Here is an 18,590-nt window from a genome sequence, read left to right on the forward strand (position 1 = left end):
GTGCCAGCAGGGGTGGGGGGAAGGAGAAAGTACAGGACAGCAGGCACGCGGGCGGGGGGCAGCCAGGGGGCGAATGAGGCTGAAGGAGGGTGGAAGCAGCAGTGGGACTGGGAGGGGGTGGGTGGCGCGGATCAGGGGTTTTGGGGTGCAGGAGAGACAGAATCCCCTGGAGAGGCAGAAGAGGCAGGACAGAGGTGGGGGGCAGGAGGGGTCAGCCAGGGACGGGGTTCAGGAGAGGAAGGGTCAAGGCAGCACTGGGACTGGCAGGGGCTGAGCGGTGGGGAGCAGGGGGCCCCGGGTTTCGGAGACCCCAGGCACCAGTGGGGCTGGTATGATGAAGAGATTCAGCGGCAGTGGGGAGAGTGCGGAGGGGAGACAGGGCCACATGGGGGCGCTGGAGGGGTCAGCCAGGGCTAGAGCTCAGCAGAAGAAAGAGTCTGGCAGTGGGACTGTGAGAAGCTGAGTGCGGGGTGGCAGCAGGAGGGACTGACCAGGAAGGGCCCCAAGGAGGGAGGCGTAGAGGGTCAGTGAAGCAAAGAGGAGGAGGGGAAGCAGGAGTAGGAACAGCACCTGGAGGTTGAGGAGGGACAGTTCAGTGAAGGTGAGGGAGCTGGAGTCAAGAGACAGTCTAGTGAAGGTGAGGGAGCTGGGCTGGAAGGACAGTCTAGTGAAGATGAGGGAACTGGAGTAGAGGTAGAGTCTAGTGAAGGTGAGAGTGCTGGTCTGGAGGGACAGTCTAGTGAAGGTGAGGGAACTGGAGTGGAGGGAGAGTCTAGTGAAGGTGAGAGTGCTGGTCTGGATGGACAGTCTAGTGAAGGTGAGGGATCTGGAGTGGAGGGACAGTCTTGTGACGGTGAGGGAGCTGGGTTGGAAGGACAGTCTAGTCAAGGTGAGGGAGTTGGAGAGGAGGAACATTCTAGTGAAGGCAAGGGAGCTGGAGAGGAGGGAGATTCTAGTGAAGGTGAGAGTGCTGGTCTGGAGGGACAGTCTAGTGAAGGTGACGGAACTGGAGTGGAGGGAGAGTCTAGTGAAGGTGAGGGAGCTGGAGAGGAGGGAGATTCTAGTCAAGGTGAGGGAACTGGATTGGAGGGAGAGTCTAGTGAAGGTGAGACTGCTGGTCTGGAGGGACAGTCTACTGAAGGTGAGGGAATTGGAGTGGAGGGAGAGTGTAGTGAAGGTGAGGGAACTGGAGTGGAGGGAGAGTCTAGTGAAGGTGAGAGTGCTGGTCTGGAGGGACAGTCTAGTGAAGGTGAGGGAACTGGAGTGGAGGGAGAGTGTAGTGAAGGTGAGGGAACTGGAGTGGAGGGAGAGTCTAGTGAAGGTGAGAGTGCTGGTCTGGAGGGACAGTCTAGTGAAGGTGAGGGAAATGGAGTGGAGGGAGAGTCTAGTGAAGGTGAGGGAGCTGGAGTGGAGGGAGAGTCTAGTGAAGGTGAGAGTGCTGGTCTGGAGGGACAGTCTAGTGAAGGTGAGGGGATTGGCGTGGAGGGAGAGTGTAGTGAAGGTGAGGGAACTGGAGTGGAGGGAGAGTCTAGTGAAGGTGAGAGTGCTGGTCTGGAGGGACAGTCTAGTGAAGGTGAGGGAACTGGAGTGGAGGGAGAGTGTAGTGAAGGTGAGGGAACTGGAGTGGAGGGAGAGTCTAGTGAAGGTGAGAGTGCTGGTCTGGAGGGACAGTCTAGTGAAGGTGAGGGAACTGGAGTGGAGGGAGAGTCTAGTGAAGGTGAGGGAACTGGAGTGGAGGGAGAGTCTAGTGAAGGTGAGGGAGCTGGAGTGGAGGGAGAGTCTAGTGAAGGTGAGAGTGCTGGTCTGGAGGGGCAGTCTAGTGAAGGTGAGGGAACTGGAGTGGAGGGAGAGTCTAGTGAAGGTGAGGGAACTGGAGTGGAGGGAGAGTTTAGTGAAGGTGAGGGAGCTGGAGTGGAGGGAGAGTCTAGTGAAGGTGAGGGAACTGGAGTGGAGGGAGGGTCTAGTGACGGTGAGGGAGCTGGAGAAGATGGAGAGTCTACTGAAGGTGAGGGAGCTGGTCTGGAGGGACAGTCTAGTGAAGGTGAGGGAACTGGAGTGGAGGGAGAGTCTAGTGAAGGTGAGGGAGCTGGAGAGGAGGGAGATTCTAGTCAAGGTGAGGGAACTGGATTGGAGGGACAGTCTAGTGAAGGTGAGGGAACTGGAGTGGAGGGAGAGTCTAGTGAAGGTGAGGGAACTGGAGTGGAGGGAGAGTTTAGTGAAGGTGAGGGAGCTGGAGTGGAGGGAGAGTCTAGTGAAGGTGAGGGAACTGGAGTGGAGGGAGGGTCTAGTGACGGTGAGGGAGCTGGAGTAGATGGAGAGTCTACTGAAGGTGAGGGAGCTGGTCTGGAGGGACAGTCTAGTGAAGGTGAGGGAACTGGAGTGGAGGGAGAGTCTAGTGAAGGTGAGGGAACTGGAGTGGAGGGAGAGTTTAGTGAAGGTGAGGGAGCTGGAGTGGAGGGAGAGTCTAGTGAAGGTGAGGGAACTGGAGTGGAGGGAGGGTCTAGTGACGGTGAGGGAGCTGGAGTAGATGGAGAGTCTAGTGAAGGTGAGGGAGCTGGTCTGGAGGGACAGTCTAGTGAAGGTGAGGGAACTGGAATGGAAGGAGAGTCTAGTGAAGGTGAAAGTGATGGTCTGGAGGATCAGTCTAGTGAAGGTGAAGCAGCTGGAGTGGAGGGACAGTCTAGTGAAGGGGAAGGAGTTGGTCTGGAGGGACAGTCTAGTGAAGGTGAGGGTGCAGCAGTGGAGGGACAGTCTACTGAAGGTGAGGGAGCAGCAGTGGAGGTTCAGTCCATTGATGGTGAGGGAGCTGCATTGGAGGGACAATCTAGTGAAGGTGAGGGTGCTGGAGTGAAAGGAAAGTCTATTGAAGGCGAGGGAGCTGGAGTACATGGACAGTCTCGTGAAGGTGAGAGTGCTGGGATGGAGGGACTGTCTCGTGAAGGTGAGAGAGTTGTTCTTGAGGGACACTCTAGCGAAGGTGAGGGAGCTGGAATGGCCGGACAGTCTAGTGAAGGTGAGAGAGATGGGCTGGAGGGACAGTCTAGTGAATGGGAGGGAGCTGGATTGGAGGGACAGTTTAGTGAAGATGAGGGAGTTGGAGTGGACGGAAAGTCTAGTGAAGGTGAGGGAGTTGAAGTGGAGAGACAGTCTAGTGAAGGTGAGAGAGATGGGCTGGAGGGACAGTCTAGTGAATGGGAGGGAGCTGGATTGGAGGGACAGTTTAGTGAAGATGAGGGAGTTGGAGTGGACGGAAAGTCTAGTGAAGGTGAGGGAGTTGAAGTGGAGAGACAGTCTAGTGAAGGTGAGAGTGCTGGTCTGGAGGGACAGTCTAGCGTAGGTGCAGGAGCTGGTGTGGAGGGACAGCCTAGTGTAGGTGAGGGAGCTGGAGTGGAGGGACAGTCTAGTGAAGGTGAGACTGCTGGTCTGGAGGGACAGTCTACTGAAGATGAGGGAATTGGAGTGGAGGGAGAGTCTAGTGAAGGCGAGAGTGCTGGTCTGGAGGGACAGTCTAGTGAAGGTGAGGGAAATGGAGTGGAGGGAGAGTCTAGTGAAGGTGAGGGAACTGGAGTGGAGGGGGAGTCTAGTGACGGTGAGGGAGCTGGGCTGGAAGGGCAGTCTAGTGAAGGTGAGGGAGTTGGAGAGGAGGGAGAGTCTAGTGAAGGTGAGGGAGCTGGAGTGGAGGGAGAGTCTAGTGGAGGTGAGAGTGCTGGTCTGGAGGGACAGTCTAGTGAAGGTGAGGGGATTGGCGTGGAGGGAGAGTGTAGTGAAGGTGAGGGAACTGGAGTGGAGGGAGAGTCTAGTGAAGGTGAGAGTGCTGGTCTGGAGGGACAGTCTAGTGAAGGTGAGGGAACTGGAGTGGAGGGAGAGTTTAGTGAAGGTGAGGGAACTGGAGTGGAGGGAGAGTCTAGTGAAGGTGAGAGTGCTGGTCTGGAGGGACAGTCTAGTGAAGGTGAGGGAACTGGAGTGGAGGGAGAGTCTAGTGAAGGTGAGGGAACTGGAGTGGAGGGAGAGTTTAGTGAAGGTGAGGGAGCTGGAGTGGAGGGAGAGTCTAGTGAAGGTGAGGGAACTGGAGTGGAGGGAGGGTCTAGTGACGGTGAGGGAGCTGGAGTAGATGGAGAGTCTACTGAAGGTGAGGGAGCTGGTCTGGAGGGACAGTCTAGTGAAGGTGAGGGAACTGGAGTGGAGGGAGAGTCTAGTGAAGGTGAGGGAACTGGAGTGGAGGGAGAGTTTAGTGAAGGTGAGGGAGCTGGAGTGGAGGGAGAGTCTAGTGAAGGTGAGGGAACTGGAGTGGAGGGAGGGTCTAGTGACGGTGAGGGAGCTGGAGTAGATGGAGAGTCTAGTGAAGGTGAGGGAGCTGGTCTGGAGGGACAGTCTAGTGAAGGTGAGGGAACTGGAATGGAAGGAGAGTCTAGTGAAGGTGAAAGTGATGGTCTGGAGGATCAGTCTAGTGAAGGTGAAGCAGCTGGAGTGGAGGGACAGTCTAGTGAAGGGGAAGGAGTTGGTCTGGAGGGACAGTCTAGTGAAGGTGAGGGTGCAGCAGTGGAGGGACAGTCTACTGAAGGTGAGGGAGCAGCAGTGGAGGTTCAGTCCATTGATGGTGAGGGAGCTGCATTGGAGGGACAATCTAGTGAAGGTGAGGGTGCTGGAGTGAAAGGAAAGTCTATTGAAGGCGAGGGAGCTGGAGTACATGGACAGTCTCGTGAAGGTGAGAGTGCTGGGATGGAGGGACTGTCTCGTGAAGGTGAGAGAGTTGTTCTTGAGGGACACTCTAGCGAAGGTGAGGGAGCTGGAATGGCCGGACAGTCTAGTGAAGGGGAGAGTGTTGGTCTGGAGGGACAGTCTAGTGAAGGTGAGGGAGTTGGAGTAGAGGGACAGCCTAGTGAAGGTGAGAGAGTTGGAGTAGAGGGACAGTCTAGTGAAGGTGATGGAGGTGGAGAGGAGGAACAGGCTAGTGAAGGGGAGGAAGCTGGGCAGGAGGCACAGTCTAGTGAAGGTGAGGAAGATGGGCTGGAGGAACAGTATAGTGATGGTGAGGAAGCTGGAGAGGAGGAACAGGCTAGTGAAGGTGAGGGAGCTGGAGTGGAAGGACATTCTATTGAAGGTGAGAGAGATGGAATGGAGGGACAGTCTTGTGAAGGTGAGGGCGTTGGGCTGGAAGGACAGTCTAGTGAAGGTGAGGGTGCTGGAGTGGAGGGACAGTCTTGTGAATGTGGGGGAGCTGGAGAGGAGGGACAGTGTAGTGAAGATGAGGGAGCTGGGCTGGAGAGACAGTCTAGTGAAGGTGAGGGAGCTGGGGTAGAGGCAGAGTCTAGTGAAGGTAAGGGAGCTGGAGTGGAGGGACAGTCTTGTGAAGGTGAGGGAGCTGGAGTGGAGGGACAGTCTTGTGAAGGTGAGGGATATGGGCTGGAGAGGCGTTATAGTGAAGGTGAGAGAGATGGGCTGGAGGGACAGTCTAGTGAATGTGAGGGTGTTGGAGTGGAGGGGCAGTCTAGCAAAGGTGAGGGAGATGAAGTGGAGGGAAAGTCTATTGAAGGTGAGGGAGCTGGAGTGGAGAGACAGTCTAGTGAAGGTGAGAGTACTGGTCTGGAGGGACAGTCTAGTGAAGGTGAGGGAGCTCGAGTGGAGGGACAGTCTAGTGAAGGTGAGGGAGCTGGATTGAAGGGACAGCCTAGTGAAGGTGAGGGAGTTGGAGTGGAGAGACAGTCTAGTGAAGGTGAGGGAGCTGGAGTGGAGGGACAGTTTTGTGAAGGTGAGGGAGATGGGCTGGAGGGACAGTCTAGTGAAGGTGACGGAGCTCAACTGGAGGGACAGTCTAGTGAAGGTGATGGAGCTGGGCAGGAAGGACAATCTAGTGAAGGTGAGAGAGCTGGAATGGAGGGACGGTCTTGTGAAGGTGAGGGAGATGGGCTGGAGGAGCATTATAGTGAAGGTGAGAGAGATGGGCTGGAGGGACAGTCTAGTGAATGGGAGGGAGCTGGATTGGAGGGACAGTTTAGTGAAGATGAGGGAGTTGGAGTGGACGGAAAGTCTAGTGAAGGTGAGGGAGTTGAAGTGGAGAGACAGTCTAGTGAAGGTGACGGAGCTCAACTGGAGGGACAGTCTAGTGAAGGTGATGGAGCTGGGCAGGAAGGACAATCTAGTGAAGGTGAGAGAGCTGGAATGGAGGGACGGTCTTGTGAAGGTGAGGGAGATGGGCTGGAGGAGCATTATAGTGAAGGTGAGAGAGATGGGCTGGAGGGACAGTCTAGTGAATGGGAGGGAGCTGGATTGGAGGGACAGTTTAGTGAAGATGAGGGAGTTGGAGTGGACGGAAAGTCTAGTGAAGGTGAGGGAGTTGAAGTGGAGAGACAGTCTAGTGAAGGTGAGAGTGCTGGTCTGGAGGGACAGTCTAGCGTAGGTGCAGGAGCTGGTGTGGAGGGACAGCCTAGTGTAGGTGAGGGAGCTGGAGTGGAGGGACAGTCTAGTGCAGGTGAGAGTGCTGGTCTGGAGGGACAGCCTAGTGTAGGTGAGGGAGCTGGAGTGGAGGGGCAGTCTAGTGCAGGTGAGAGTGCTGGTCTGGAGGGACAGCCTAGTGTAGGTGAGGGAGCTGGTGTGGAGGGACAGTCTAGTGTAGGTGCGGGAGCTGGTGTGGCGGGACAGTCTGGTGAGGGTGAGAGAGTTTGCCTGCAGAATAAGCAGGTGAAGGTGTTAGAGGAGGAGGGCCTGGTGGGTCTGGGCGATGAGGAGACACTACAACGCCAATTCACAGATGACTGCACTGAGGTAAAATATTTCTTGTAAATATAGGATGATTTGTAAAAGCACGCACAGGGTGGAATAGTTGCAGCATCTCAAGGTAATATTCCCTCCTAACAGACCAGATACATGTAGAGACATATACTGAGTGTGGAATAATACAGGAATAGCTGAGTCCTCACTCTGTGTGTCCACCTGAAGCTCAGAATATGCTAGAAGGGAGGAATAATCAGCTAACAATGAGAACTGATTAAAGCTGTCAGTCAGTCAGTTCCGTGTTCAGTCACTGATCAGTGACCTTTCCTCTGAGTTTTCAAACAACTGCATATGTGGAACATGTCAAATGAATGAGAAATCCATCCATGTGAGCATGTAGTGAACCCCCACCCCCTCCATGATCCTTTGCATACCACAGCAACTTCTGACATTGGTTAAACAAAGGCCATCACAGCAGAGTCAGACCATAACCAAAAGTAGTTACAGCCTCTGCCAATGAGCAACACCGGCGTTTACCTTTAAAAAATGACTTGTCTTTAGATATGTGCGTATCCAGTCACATTACGAACATATTTGTCAGGTTTCTGAAAGCATCACATTTATTCATATAGAGCGCGTTCTGATTGGCTAAGAGGTAGCCTTTGTTATGTAATCTTATTAATCTGCCACTTGAGTCACTTAAGGATAGGGAACATTTTGGTTCACTTTTTCTGTTTTTTCCAATTTAATGCCAGAGAGGTTTAGTCTCTTAAGAGTGATATTAGCAAAAAGTAAACCCCTCCCCCACCCCAGAAGAGTGTTCTTGGAGGCATTGTCAGATCGAAGACACCCATAGTCTCTGTGCTCATTATTTACTGGTCCCCGCATCCTTCCGGTAATCTGCACGAGGACAGGTCGTCTACGTCAGAGGTCAGCGGGGGCGTTGAAGTATGCGTGGATGTCAGTGTGCATGGAAGTGCATTCCACCCTCGTCCAGGCTCCAGCATCCTATTTCTGTAGCCTCAGTGTTCATCACTCTACAGCAGGGGATGGATTTACAATGAAGATGTCTTTTTCACCTTTTCTACTCAAGGTTTTTACGTTTTATTTTAGCTTCCAAAGCCGCTCTTCTTTCATGTGGACTACGAGTACTTAAAACCACTAACTGAATTGGATGCAATTATTGAAATATTCAATAAAATAATATATTTCTGTTCACATGAAAGCTTAGATGCAGAATTTTCTCCAATGAAGCATGTTTCTTTTACTTTTCTTTGTCCCAGCCTGAAATGGATGTGAGCGACTCATGGTTTCTTTCAGAGACTCTGCATAGCCTTAGATTTCTGCGGGTCGCTCTTTTATTTCAGCTTGTTTGTACCACCAAAAGTATCTAACCTTGGGGAACCCTCTTCAAGGTCATAAGCATGTGTCTAAAACCCTCTTTGTGTTTATAATCCGAGTCTCCCCATCAGTTTCTGGTTGAGATGGATGCTTGCTGTGCTACAGACGTTTCTCCAGCGTGTGATACTTCACACATGGTTGCCAGAGCAACCATGGAGAATGATCAAGCAAGGATGAGTTAGGAGTTGGAGTGCGTCACCGGGATTGTAAAACTGTCACCTTATCTACTAAATAACAGCTCGTTCTGTTGTTCATCTCGCTGTAAGTGGGGTACCTCAGATCTATCACTGTAGTGGTTTCATGCCGAGTCTTCAGGTAAAATCCACAGCTGTGTTTTGAACCTTGGGATTTGGGTGCACCGATCAGTGCCAAGAGTTGAGCAAGACACAATAATGGAACTCTGTGGGAGTCAGTGGTTGCTCTGGCAGGGGGGAGGTAGTGGGGACTGACATTAACATCAGTCAGGGCCCGATTCACAAAGGTAGACTTAGTCCTGAAGTGTAATTGAAATCTGAAGTCTAACTTTAGACCTGAAGTCCAAACTTAGACTTCAGATCTAGCCTATACTTTAGGTCTAGCATTAAACTTAAGGTCTAACATGGACTTCAGGTCTAAAGTTGGATTTCAAGTCTAAATGTACCTTGTTGAATCAGGCCCTCCGTGTCTGAGTGGTAGACGCAAGGGTAGGTTTGTTTGTAAATCACAACAATAATTTGTATTGTTTACTTTACAGCATCTTGCACCTGAGGCTCTGGAAGAAGGTAATGGCTGTATCTTCTAGAATTCTTTATATTTGTTATTGAAACAAGCATTCTTTGGGACACGTAGGACCATCCTTGCTATACTAAGGTCCCCCTTGGAAGAAAAAAGTGAAGTCTGCCTACCACCCATCAACTTAAACAGGGCATAACCATTCACATTTATATAACCAACAGCAGGATATAATTGATTATCTAATAGACAATATAAAGTACTTGAACTGTGCATATTTCATAGAAATTGCTCTTTATTGTCACAGATGAATGTTCAGTTTGAGAAATGCATTGTCCCAGATCAGTTTCCAATTTGGCATGGTTCTTCTTACAAAATAATACATGACAACCTGGATTCTTCATACAGAGTAATTTTTAACAGCCAACACATGTTTTGTGAAAAATCGCTTCTTCGGGGCTCACTTATGAATACAAATAGAACTATCTTGAGGGCCTAGCTTGAATTTCTTTATCTCCCTTGATAAGGGTATCTGATCCGACTGCTTCAGTATAAAATTACTCTGTATGAAGAATCATGCTCGCCCTGTAATATATTGTAATAAGGATCAGGTCAAATTGGAAATTCATCTGTGACAATGAAAAGACATTTCTCCACCTAACTGGGCTTTGTAGGACTAGCGGCGATAGCCGTGTAAATCAGTGAGGGTCAAGCCATTTTACCAATCTCCTTCAAGGAGACATAACTACTAGTCTTGCTTGTCTAAAAGATTGAGTCAGTCTCCGTTTACTGTGATATTTTTTCTCTTTCTGTCTGTAGTTGCCGGTCGTCTCTCTTTCTCTTTCCTCATTCTTCTCTTCCTCTTTCTATTTTACTATGTCCTATTGCCTCTCTGTCCCCCTTTTGTAGCTCTCCCGCTCTTTCTCTCTTTTTATATCCCTCCCTTCCTCTACCCAACCAAATGCTCTCTAATTTTATAGTATTTATTTTCTTGTGTAGGCAATGGGAAGCAGACTTATGCAACACGTTCGTAAGTATGCCTGATAACCTTCTGAACTGTTGATGCTGGTGAAAGTGTAAGAGGGTGAACTGACTGCCACCACTTACCAGCACTCACTCTTTTTAGCTTTCACACCCTGTGTGTCACCACCAAGTTCTCTTTGAGCTATATCCCATGTCACACCTCTCACGTGCAGTGCTGGAGCTGTAGTACAGAAAATCAGAGTAGAAAACAGAAGGGGTCCCTGACTAGATAAGGAGAGAAATCGAGGGAGCAACACTCTGAAGGCGACACATGCGTCTCTCCTACTGTATTCACAATATATCACATCAATAGTTGCTCTACATATTTTTAGAATTTTTTTTTATTTTATTCAACAGATAACTACTTCATTATATAGTTTCCAAGCAGAAAAAAGCAAAAATTCCCTAAGCTAACCTGAAATAAAAATAAAGCACATCAACATACTTAAGACAAGACAATAATAAAGAAAAACTCCAATTAGGGACCGACAAACACAAAACCACAATAGCAACAGACCAACATACAACAACAAATATCACATAATGATAACCACACCTATATATCAAGCAAAGAGTTCATTACTCATAATTTATCACAGATAATGGCAAATCCATGTTCTATACCAAAACTACAGTTGTCAGTCTTTTGTCCAACTACTAATAGGGGCACATTCAGTGCCAGCAGATGATTATTAATTTCGAGCGCTGCAGCCCTTTCGTGCGCCACTTGGTGATCCTCGAGATTCGCGTACTAGTGATTATTGAAATAGTTGTCCATAGTGAACACTGTAACTCTTTCATGGGCCACTTAGAGATCCTCCAAGATCATGGTAGGCAACATAGACTTCTTACTGCCACTCAGAAACCTTTCGCCAACTCTTGGCCGTTGCCTAGCCGTTGCTATTGGCGACGCGCATTTCTGCTATTGTGGCTTTGCTGGCCCTTAATTGGAGTATTTCTAGATTATTGTCTTGTCTTATGTATGTTGATATGCTTTGTTTTTATTTCTAGTTAGCTTAGGGAACGTTTGCTTTTTTTCTGCTTGGAAACTGTATAATGAAGTATGTATATGTTGAATAAAATAATATTTTTTTCTAAAAATATTTATAGCAACTGTTGATGTGATATATTGTGAATACAGTGGGAGAGATACATGTGTCGTGTTCAGAGTATAGAAAATCAGATGCAATTAAAATGCAGGTTATATTAGAGATTAAGGGCCTTGTTTATAATTTGATAGACACGATACTCTGTCACAAAAGTGGTGTATGTCCCTCCACTCCACTGCAAATGTATTAGAGGCACTTGTAATTCAGCAGATGGGATATCTTCCACGGTTTCTCAGAGTAACAGTCCAACAAACTCTAATTAATACCAAAATGATTTATTTTACTTACTTTATTTTGGGGTTCTGTGGCTTGTGCAAACTGTTCCATCCACAATGCTTTGCAGGTGAGCAATATATAGTAGTTTGGGCTTGTATAATATATAGTTCTCAATGGAGTCAAGTAAAAACAGTTCAATGAATTGGAAGGGGTACCACTTAATGGTGATAGGGCCAGCTGAGATAAGGTTCCGAAAGAAGCATCCCATCAGGCAGGTGAGATAGTTACTTTTGAGCGTTTGTCTATTGTATTCAGCACTGTGCAAAGGGGTACAAGGTAGTGACATTAGTATATAAAATTATAGCAGGACCTCAGTCCCCCATTGTGTTAATCGAGCATCATTCATGAGCACTGACTTGAGAAACATTATAAAAAGCACAAAAAGAGAAAGTCTAGATGCTCCCTTGCTCAGAAGTGGAATCTTATTATTTCTGCGATATGAGAGATGGCGCCCTGCACGTTGGTACTCAGTGGTTAGTACTGTTCTCACCTGAGCAGTGAGAGAGGTATGACAGGAGGAACTTCCTTAACTACTGGATTTCATTTTTATAGGGAGTGTACTCTTTGAGAAAGGTGTGTGTGTCTGTGTGTGTTTCTGATGTATACATCTACCTGTGGATTGCTCACCTTTTGAATACCCCCAATGCGCCACCAGAAAAAGCGTTACGAAGGTGAGAAAATTGTTTGTTGGTATAAGCAAAGCCAAAGTTGAATAAAAACTGCAGCTTCTTTTCACATGTTTTGTTTTATAGATCCAGGGAGACGCTGGCCAGAAGAAAATGGTGGCACAGGTATACAACTAATGTGTTAATTAGTATATATTTTAACTGAAAAGAGAAAATGGCGTAACAAACTAGGAGTTTCTTAATTCCTTGAATATAAGTGAGCACAGACTGAGATCCAGTCACCAGGATATTATGAAGCACACAAACATACACACAAAGAACACAAAAACAGACATGGGGCCTGAGTCACAAAGGTAAACTTACTTTTGTGTAAGTTTAAATATTTTTTGGTATTCACAAACTACGAGTCAATGTTAAGTTTCTGCTGTGGAGAGTCTGCAGTTGGGGCAGAGAACTTCACACATAAAAATTGAGGATAGGCCTATCTTTTTATGTGCATAGCTCTCCCCACAACTGTTGAGTTTTTGCAGTTGTAAACTTACTAATAGGCCAGGCCTATATTTTTATGTGTGTAGTTCTCTGCTCTGACTGCGGATCCTCCGCAGTCCTAAATTTAGCATTAACTTGTAGTTCGTGACTACCAAAACATGTAACTTACACAAAAGTTTGTTTACCTTTGTGAATCAGGCTCCATGTTTTCTTGTATACTTATTGAGCTTTAGCAGGACCTCTCACAGCAGTGATGTTCGTAGCATCCCAAGAGTGGAAATAACGGAGTTACTTTCTGGGTAGCTACTTTAGGACAACACATGGAATATGGTGGTTGAGTTGTGCTGTGCAGGACAAACAGTCATGTATGCTATGTAAATGTACATACGGAATGGCAGTGAAGGAGGGTCATTTTGTTGATGGACGGCATTGATTGAATGTTGGATACCTTGAGTCCTTAAGAAAAGGGGGTGTATTTTTATTTATCCACTGAGCTCCACTAGGAGGTCATACACACACCTGCAAACACAAATATACTACCACTCATTGTGCTGTGGTCTGTGCACATAAGAAGCATCTGCTAAAAATAAATAGGTTCATTTTTATAAAGGGACTGTGTATTATAGACTTTTTAAGACCTCTAGTTAATACATGTCAACCATGACGAGTACAGTTCAGTGACACACTGGGTTTTATCTAAGTCATACTTTTCTTTTTCGCTTTACAGATTCTTTTGTTGTTGTTTCCACAAGAAGAAATAGGTGTTAATTGGTAGTGGTGCCTTCAGGTGCGTACCTTTCTTGATTTCCACCCTGGAATGATTTAACCATGAGCTGTAGATGTGAGTGATACCCAATCAGTTTCTGACCGTTTCACACAAACCATCAAGTGAAAATGATGGATTTCCCATTTTGCGGTTTTGTGCATCAGTGCTGTTCCTGTACCACTCCTCTAAGAAGATCATAAATTCTGCAGGTACTAGCCTCACCATGTCATACCTGCTCGAAAAAACCTGTTGTGTCACAAGCTCTTATTTTTCAATAACCGCTTGGTTTGTGTGTGGAACCTGTGCAGGTGTGGAGCATCATCTTTGTGATAGCCCAATTGTGGCACCACAGACAACTGTGTCTACTTTAGTCCTATTTTGTTACTGAGGTTCCTTTCTCTGCACTATGACCCCCTGATCCTGCTATTGCTATGTCAAAAAGCACACAGATACTTGTTAACCTTTGTGGTGCTTAATGTCCTAGGGCTTGTGTACTTTGACAGGTACGCAAAAAAGCAAGAAGCATTTTCTCAGAAGTAGTCCCAACTGAGCCTGACTTTGCAGACGTCCCTTCATATATTTTAGTCTATGGTTTCTTTATCTTGATCAAACAGAGAACAGCCTTCTACAAGGGTCATACACGTGGATTTAAATCTTCTTGGTTAGCATGAACCCTGTGACCCAGTGGATGAAGAAGCTATTGAGAAATTGTCATATCTTGTTGTCTAATTAAACATCAGAAAAGTCTGCTTCAGTGAACCACTAAAAAGGAAACTTATGAGCAACAAGAGAACCACACTTTGAAGTACTATCTTGTGCATAAACACAGGATTAATGACTTAGGGCCTCATTTCAACCTTGGCGGTCTTTAAGGAAGACCGCCGAGGTACTGCTGTGCTGAAGACCGCCAGTGCAGGTGGTTTTCCGCACAGCGTATCATGACTGCTGGCAGCCCTCCACCCTTTTTCGGACAGAGAGCCGCCAGCAGCCATACTGGCGGTCGGTGGGGAAGTGGAGGCTGCTCCACCTCCACCGCCACGTCATCAGAACACCGCCCACCGAATCACGTCCCATGATTTGGTGTGGCGGTGTTCAGGTGACGGGGAGCTGGCGGAGGATGATCACGGAGGATCACCGGACCAGGTAAGGTGATCGTCTATTAGGGGAGGGGGGTGGGGGGTGTTGTGTGCGTGCATGAGGGTGTGAGTGTGTAGAGGGTGTGTGTGAGTGTGTGTATGCATGTGGGGGGGGTGTTGTGTGTTTGGAAAATGTGTGCGTATCTGTGTGTATGTCTGTGTGTATGTGTGCGTGTATGTGAAGTTGTAGTGTAAGTGTGCGTGTAGGGGGTGTGTGTGTCAATGTTAGGGGGGAGGGGGGTCCAACCACCTTTGGGGGTGGCATGGGGGTCGTGGGTTTGGGGGGAGGACACTGGGGAGGGGGAGAGGGGTGGGGGAGGCCCCTGTCAATGCCAGGGAACAAACTCCCTGGCACTGATAGTGCCTACCGCCATGGATTTTGTGGCGATACAGAACCCCAAGAACTCCAGGGAGGTATGCGGGGTCGTGATGCTGCCAGCAGTGTAGTAACGGCCGCCGAACTGGAGACCGAAGACTCCAGCCCAGCGGTCATTACCACCCTGGCGGTCGGAGTGGAGAAGTGGCGGTTTTTCATGGCTGTCACCGCCATGCTTGTAATCCCAATTGTTTTACCGCCGGCTTGTTTGTGGTATTACCGCCACTTCTCCACTGACCGCCAGGGTTGTAATGAGGGCCTTAGGCTTTACTGCTACTGATCCACCTAAAGCGTAGGGGGCTTTAAGTCTTGCTAGGTACATTATAAGGTATATCCCCTCCTCAGCAAGCAAGACTGTCATGTCTAGCTACCTAGAATGTTGTGGGTGAGACATGCAATCAAAGAACTATTTCCAGCCATTCCTATAGACGGAGAGCCTGATGAAGCAACAGTGATTTGTTTAGGATTACAGACTGACTAACAAAAGAGTACTTTTCCAATTGGTCTTTATTGAAGTTTGGTAATATACAATGGGAAGGCAATATTTTGAGACATTTAGTAGTCTGACAACACTAAAGAATGCAACCTTTTGTCATTAAATATGTGAGCATTTGGAGTGCACTGTGATCTCGGGTATCCATGTACACTGACGTGAAGTATGGGTGAGTTGGCCTGATATGTGCAATACGTTTCTCTGTGTGAGAGGGCGGCCCTCAGCCATAAGAAGTCTGAGTTCGGACCGATGGCCATGACCAGTGTATTGACTCCAAGCTCTGTGTGCCAACTGCCCGAGCAGCCCCAGGACACAAGCCCTGACCAGCAGTCCTTCAGGGTGGCCGCCTGTCCGGGTCAGGCTCCGATGTAAGCAGTATCAAATCCCATCCAGTGATTTGGTTGGCCGAGCCCGCCTGTACTACCAGTCTAGCGGTGGGCTTCGTTCTGTCATGCCGCCAGAGGAGACTGAATATCAAAGGCATTACCAAGGGTTTCAACTTTCACAACAACTTAGAAGACCTGCCTGATCAGGTCTCTTAGACAAAGATGCTGCCATATTACATATCTGGACACAAAAGCATAGTGGCTCTTTGAGACACCAACCAAGAATGGTGAATATTCAATGCACCAAATTGGGTTACTGGTTTAGGGGGGTGAAACCCTACTCAAGCAGTAACCACAATCTTTGTCAGGGTGAAGTCACAGACAAACCCCAAATTAACCTGTGCTCAACCATCTGGTAGCTTCGCATAAGAGCAGTCAGACTTAACTTAGAGGCAACGTGTAAAGTATTTATGCAGCACGTCAAACAGTAATAAAGTCAAATACAACACAAGAAAAATCCCACACAAATTACAAAAATAGAATAAAACTTAATAAACAATTTAAGATAAAAATAACAAAAATCCAATCAGTAGAACCGGAGATATGCAATTGTAAAGATTTTAGTGAATTTAGCCCCAAAAAGCACTGAACCAAAACTGTGGTTATCTGATCGTACCTGGCTGGGACAAAGTCATATGTTCAGGCCAACTGAAATGGAGCATGGGCCAGCTGCAGGGACCCAGTTATGCCTGCAAAACAAAGTAGCTTAAATCCTGGATGCAGAGCGTTGCGAGGCCTTGTGCCGAGGATGCATAGCGCAGCCGAAGCGATGTGAGGTCCTGGTATGTAGACGCATCGAGCATCGTCTCTTCCAAGGAGCTTCAAGTCGAGGACCTCCATCATCATCAAGGGGGCTATTGACCAGGGGGTTTGTGATGTGAGGGCCTGCGTTGACAATATGTTGCGCTGCGGGGCTTCTGATGCAGAGTCCTGCATTGGCGTCAAGGATGCCATCGAAGAGGGGCTTACAATCTGAGGACCAGCACCAATGATGCTTCACTCACCGGCTCTGATGCAGACTTTTCCAAAGGCAATGTGTCTGTTCCATTGGGAGCAAAGCTGGGCTGACAGAGCACCTTCAGGCTCACTTCCAATGGTCCAGAACTCAGGAGGCACCACTTGGGAGGGTATCACTCACAGCAGGCAAAGTCCAGTTGTGGTGTTCAAAGTGGCTGGAGCCTTCTCTCCCCGAGGCGGTGGTCAGGAGGACAGCCAACTTTCCAACTTGGCGGTCATGGGTTCAAGAAGCAAGTCAAGTCCTTTGTGCAGGCAACACGGCAGTAGATCGGAAGTCCTTGTTGCAGAGCAACACAACAGGCCTCCTTCTGAGTTCCCCCATAGGTCCAGATGTGTACTGAAGAGATGGGTCTAACAGTCTAATATTTGTATCTGGTGCCCACTTTGAAGTAGGAGAAGGTTTTGGAGGTTTCCACCCTCCCGCCCCCCACCCCAAGGGGTAAGGCATCCCCTTACTCCTTACCCTGACCCCAGCTTGACTTGGTTCACAAAAGACCAGTGTCAGAACCTTTCTGAAAATGCTCCAGAAGAGCCTTTTTAATGTGCAAGCCTGATAGGTAACAGTTCTTCCCTTTCATCAACCCAGAGTGGCCGATCCTACCAATACATATCTTCTCTTCGTCTCACTCTCAGGGAGCAATACGCAGGGACCAAATGCCAGTTGCAACTAGTCATTAGCTGTGACCCAGGGACAGGCTTCTGCCACCAAATGGATAGGCCAAGAAAATGCCAAATTTTGAAAAAGTGACATTTAAGTATTGTGGCTAAAAATGAAACTTTACTATTAAAGTGGACTTTTAATTACAATTCTTTAGAAGCCAAGTTTGATATTCCCACCTGCTGCCAATTGTTAGTTATCTCTTATTAAATGTAATAAGTTGATCCAATGTTATCCTTAAAGAGAGGTAGGCCTCAAAGCAGTTATTTGACTATCAAAACATGTAAAATCTAAAAGTACATGTCAAAACTTTCAAGTATATTGCAATTTGCCCTCTGAGTTATTTAGGATCTACCATAGAAGTGTCTTCCATGTAATAAAACAGAACAGAGGGGAGGTTTGCGCCTGGCAAGAGTTATATTTTGCCAAGTTGAAAAGGAAGTTTTAAATTGCACGCACAGGCTACAATGGCAGACCTGAGACCTGTTTTAAGAACTACTTAAGTGGGTGGTACAATCAGTGCTGCAAACCCACTAGTACCTTTTAATTTACTGGCCCTGGGTGAATATACTACCAATTTACTAGGGATATCCAAGTAAATTAAATATGTCAATAGGATGTAAGCCAATGTTATAATATTTAAAGGAGAGAGAACAAGCACCATAGCATAGGTTAGCAGTGGTAAAGTATGCAAAATTTTAACGCCAGCTAAAAAAGTGAGCAAAAACAGAAGGCTGTACAACAAAAAAGTTTGGGTAAATCCACATCAAGGATGTCAGGATCAACAGCACCTTTTTGGAGGAGGCAAACTGGTGTCAGTTCCCTGCCCCTAGTGAAAATGTTTACTGCAATCCTAAAAGGCAAGCTGGGCTCATCTTCAGTGAAAGACAGAGTTGCATTTTATATCTCTCATCTATGCTCTGTCTCCAATTCAAACACTGGAGAAAATGCATTTATTATTTTATTGGGTGGACCATGCTGTCATAGACATGGTACATCAATATAGTGGACTCATTAAAACCCAGACTGTGTAACCAGTCTATAATTGTTCATATAATGTGTGTCACTTAACATTACTTTGTGTTTAAGTGTTTTCAGGTCATTTTGTGGTTTCTATCTCTCGATCTAATTATATGTACCTTTTGTGTTTTTTTTATTCAACAGGCTATAGATGGTTGTCATCAGCAGTGGAGAATTTGTTAAATGCCTAACTGATCAGAGGAATCAGATTTTTAACATATACGAATAGATATATTTTCATTTCTGTATTATGCATTTAGTTAATGTTTAGTTTACAATAGTTTTTAATAGTATTTCCTTCTGTATGCATTAGGTCACTAATAGAATAGAGTAATAGGAATAAAAAATTGAGAATATAAAAACCCAAGAAGCAGGAAAAGCAGCGCTACATG

General features: G+C 47.4%; 1 protein-coding gene across 1 annotated transcript; it reads left to right on the plus strand.

Moving 5' to 3' along the window:
* Positions 1 to 2,595: 2,595 nt before the first annotated feature.
* LOC138259711 (sodium/potassium/calcium exchanger 1-like) lies at positions 2,596 to 18,389 on the plus strand. The gene is made up of 2 exons (XM_069207601.1): positions 2,596 to 3,013; positions 18,343 to 18,389. Exons 1-2 carry the CDS (start codon positions 2,596 to 2,598, stop codon positions 18,387 to 18,389), a joined length of 465 nt encoding a protein of 154 aa, XP_069063702.1.
* Positions 18,390 to 18,590: the final 201 nt, after the last annotated feature.

The sequence above is a fragment of the Pleurodeles waltl genome, chromosome 9 (assembly GCF_031143425.1).
Source record: "Pleurodeles waltl isolate 20211129_DDA chromosome 9, aPleWal1.hap1.20221129, whole genome shotgun sequence".
NCBI lineage: Eukaryota > Metazoa > Chordata > Amphibia > Caudata > Salamandridae > Pleurodeles > Pleurodeles waltl.

What these genes read in the sequence shown, in the direction of transcription:
- LOC138259711 (XM_069207601.1), top strand. Translation starts at nt 2,596, where the DNA reads ATGGAAGGAGAGTCTAGTGAAGGTGAAAGTGATGGTCTGGAGGATCAG. An exon ending in GGCCGGACAGTCTAGTGAAG is followed by an intron (nt 3,014 to 18,342) that starts GTGAGAGAGATG and finishes TTTATTCAACAG; the next exon opens with GCTATAGATGGTTGTCATCA.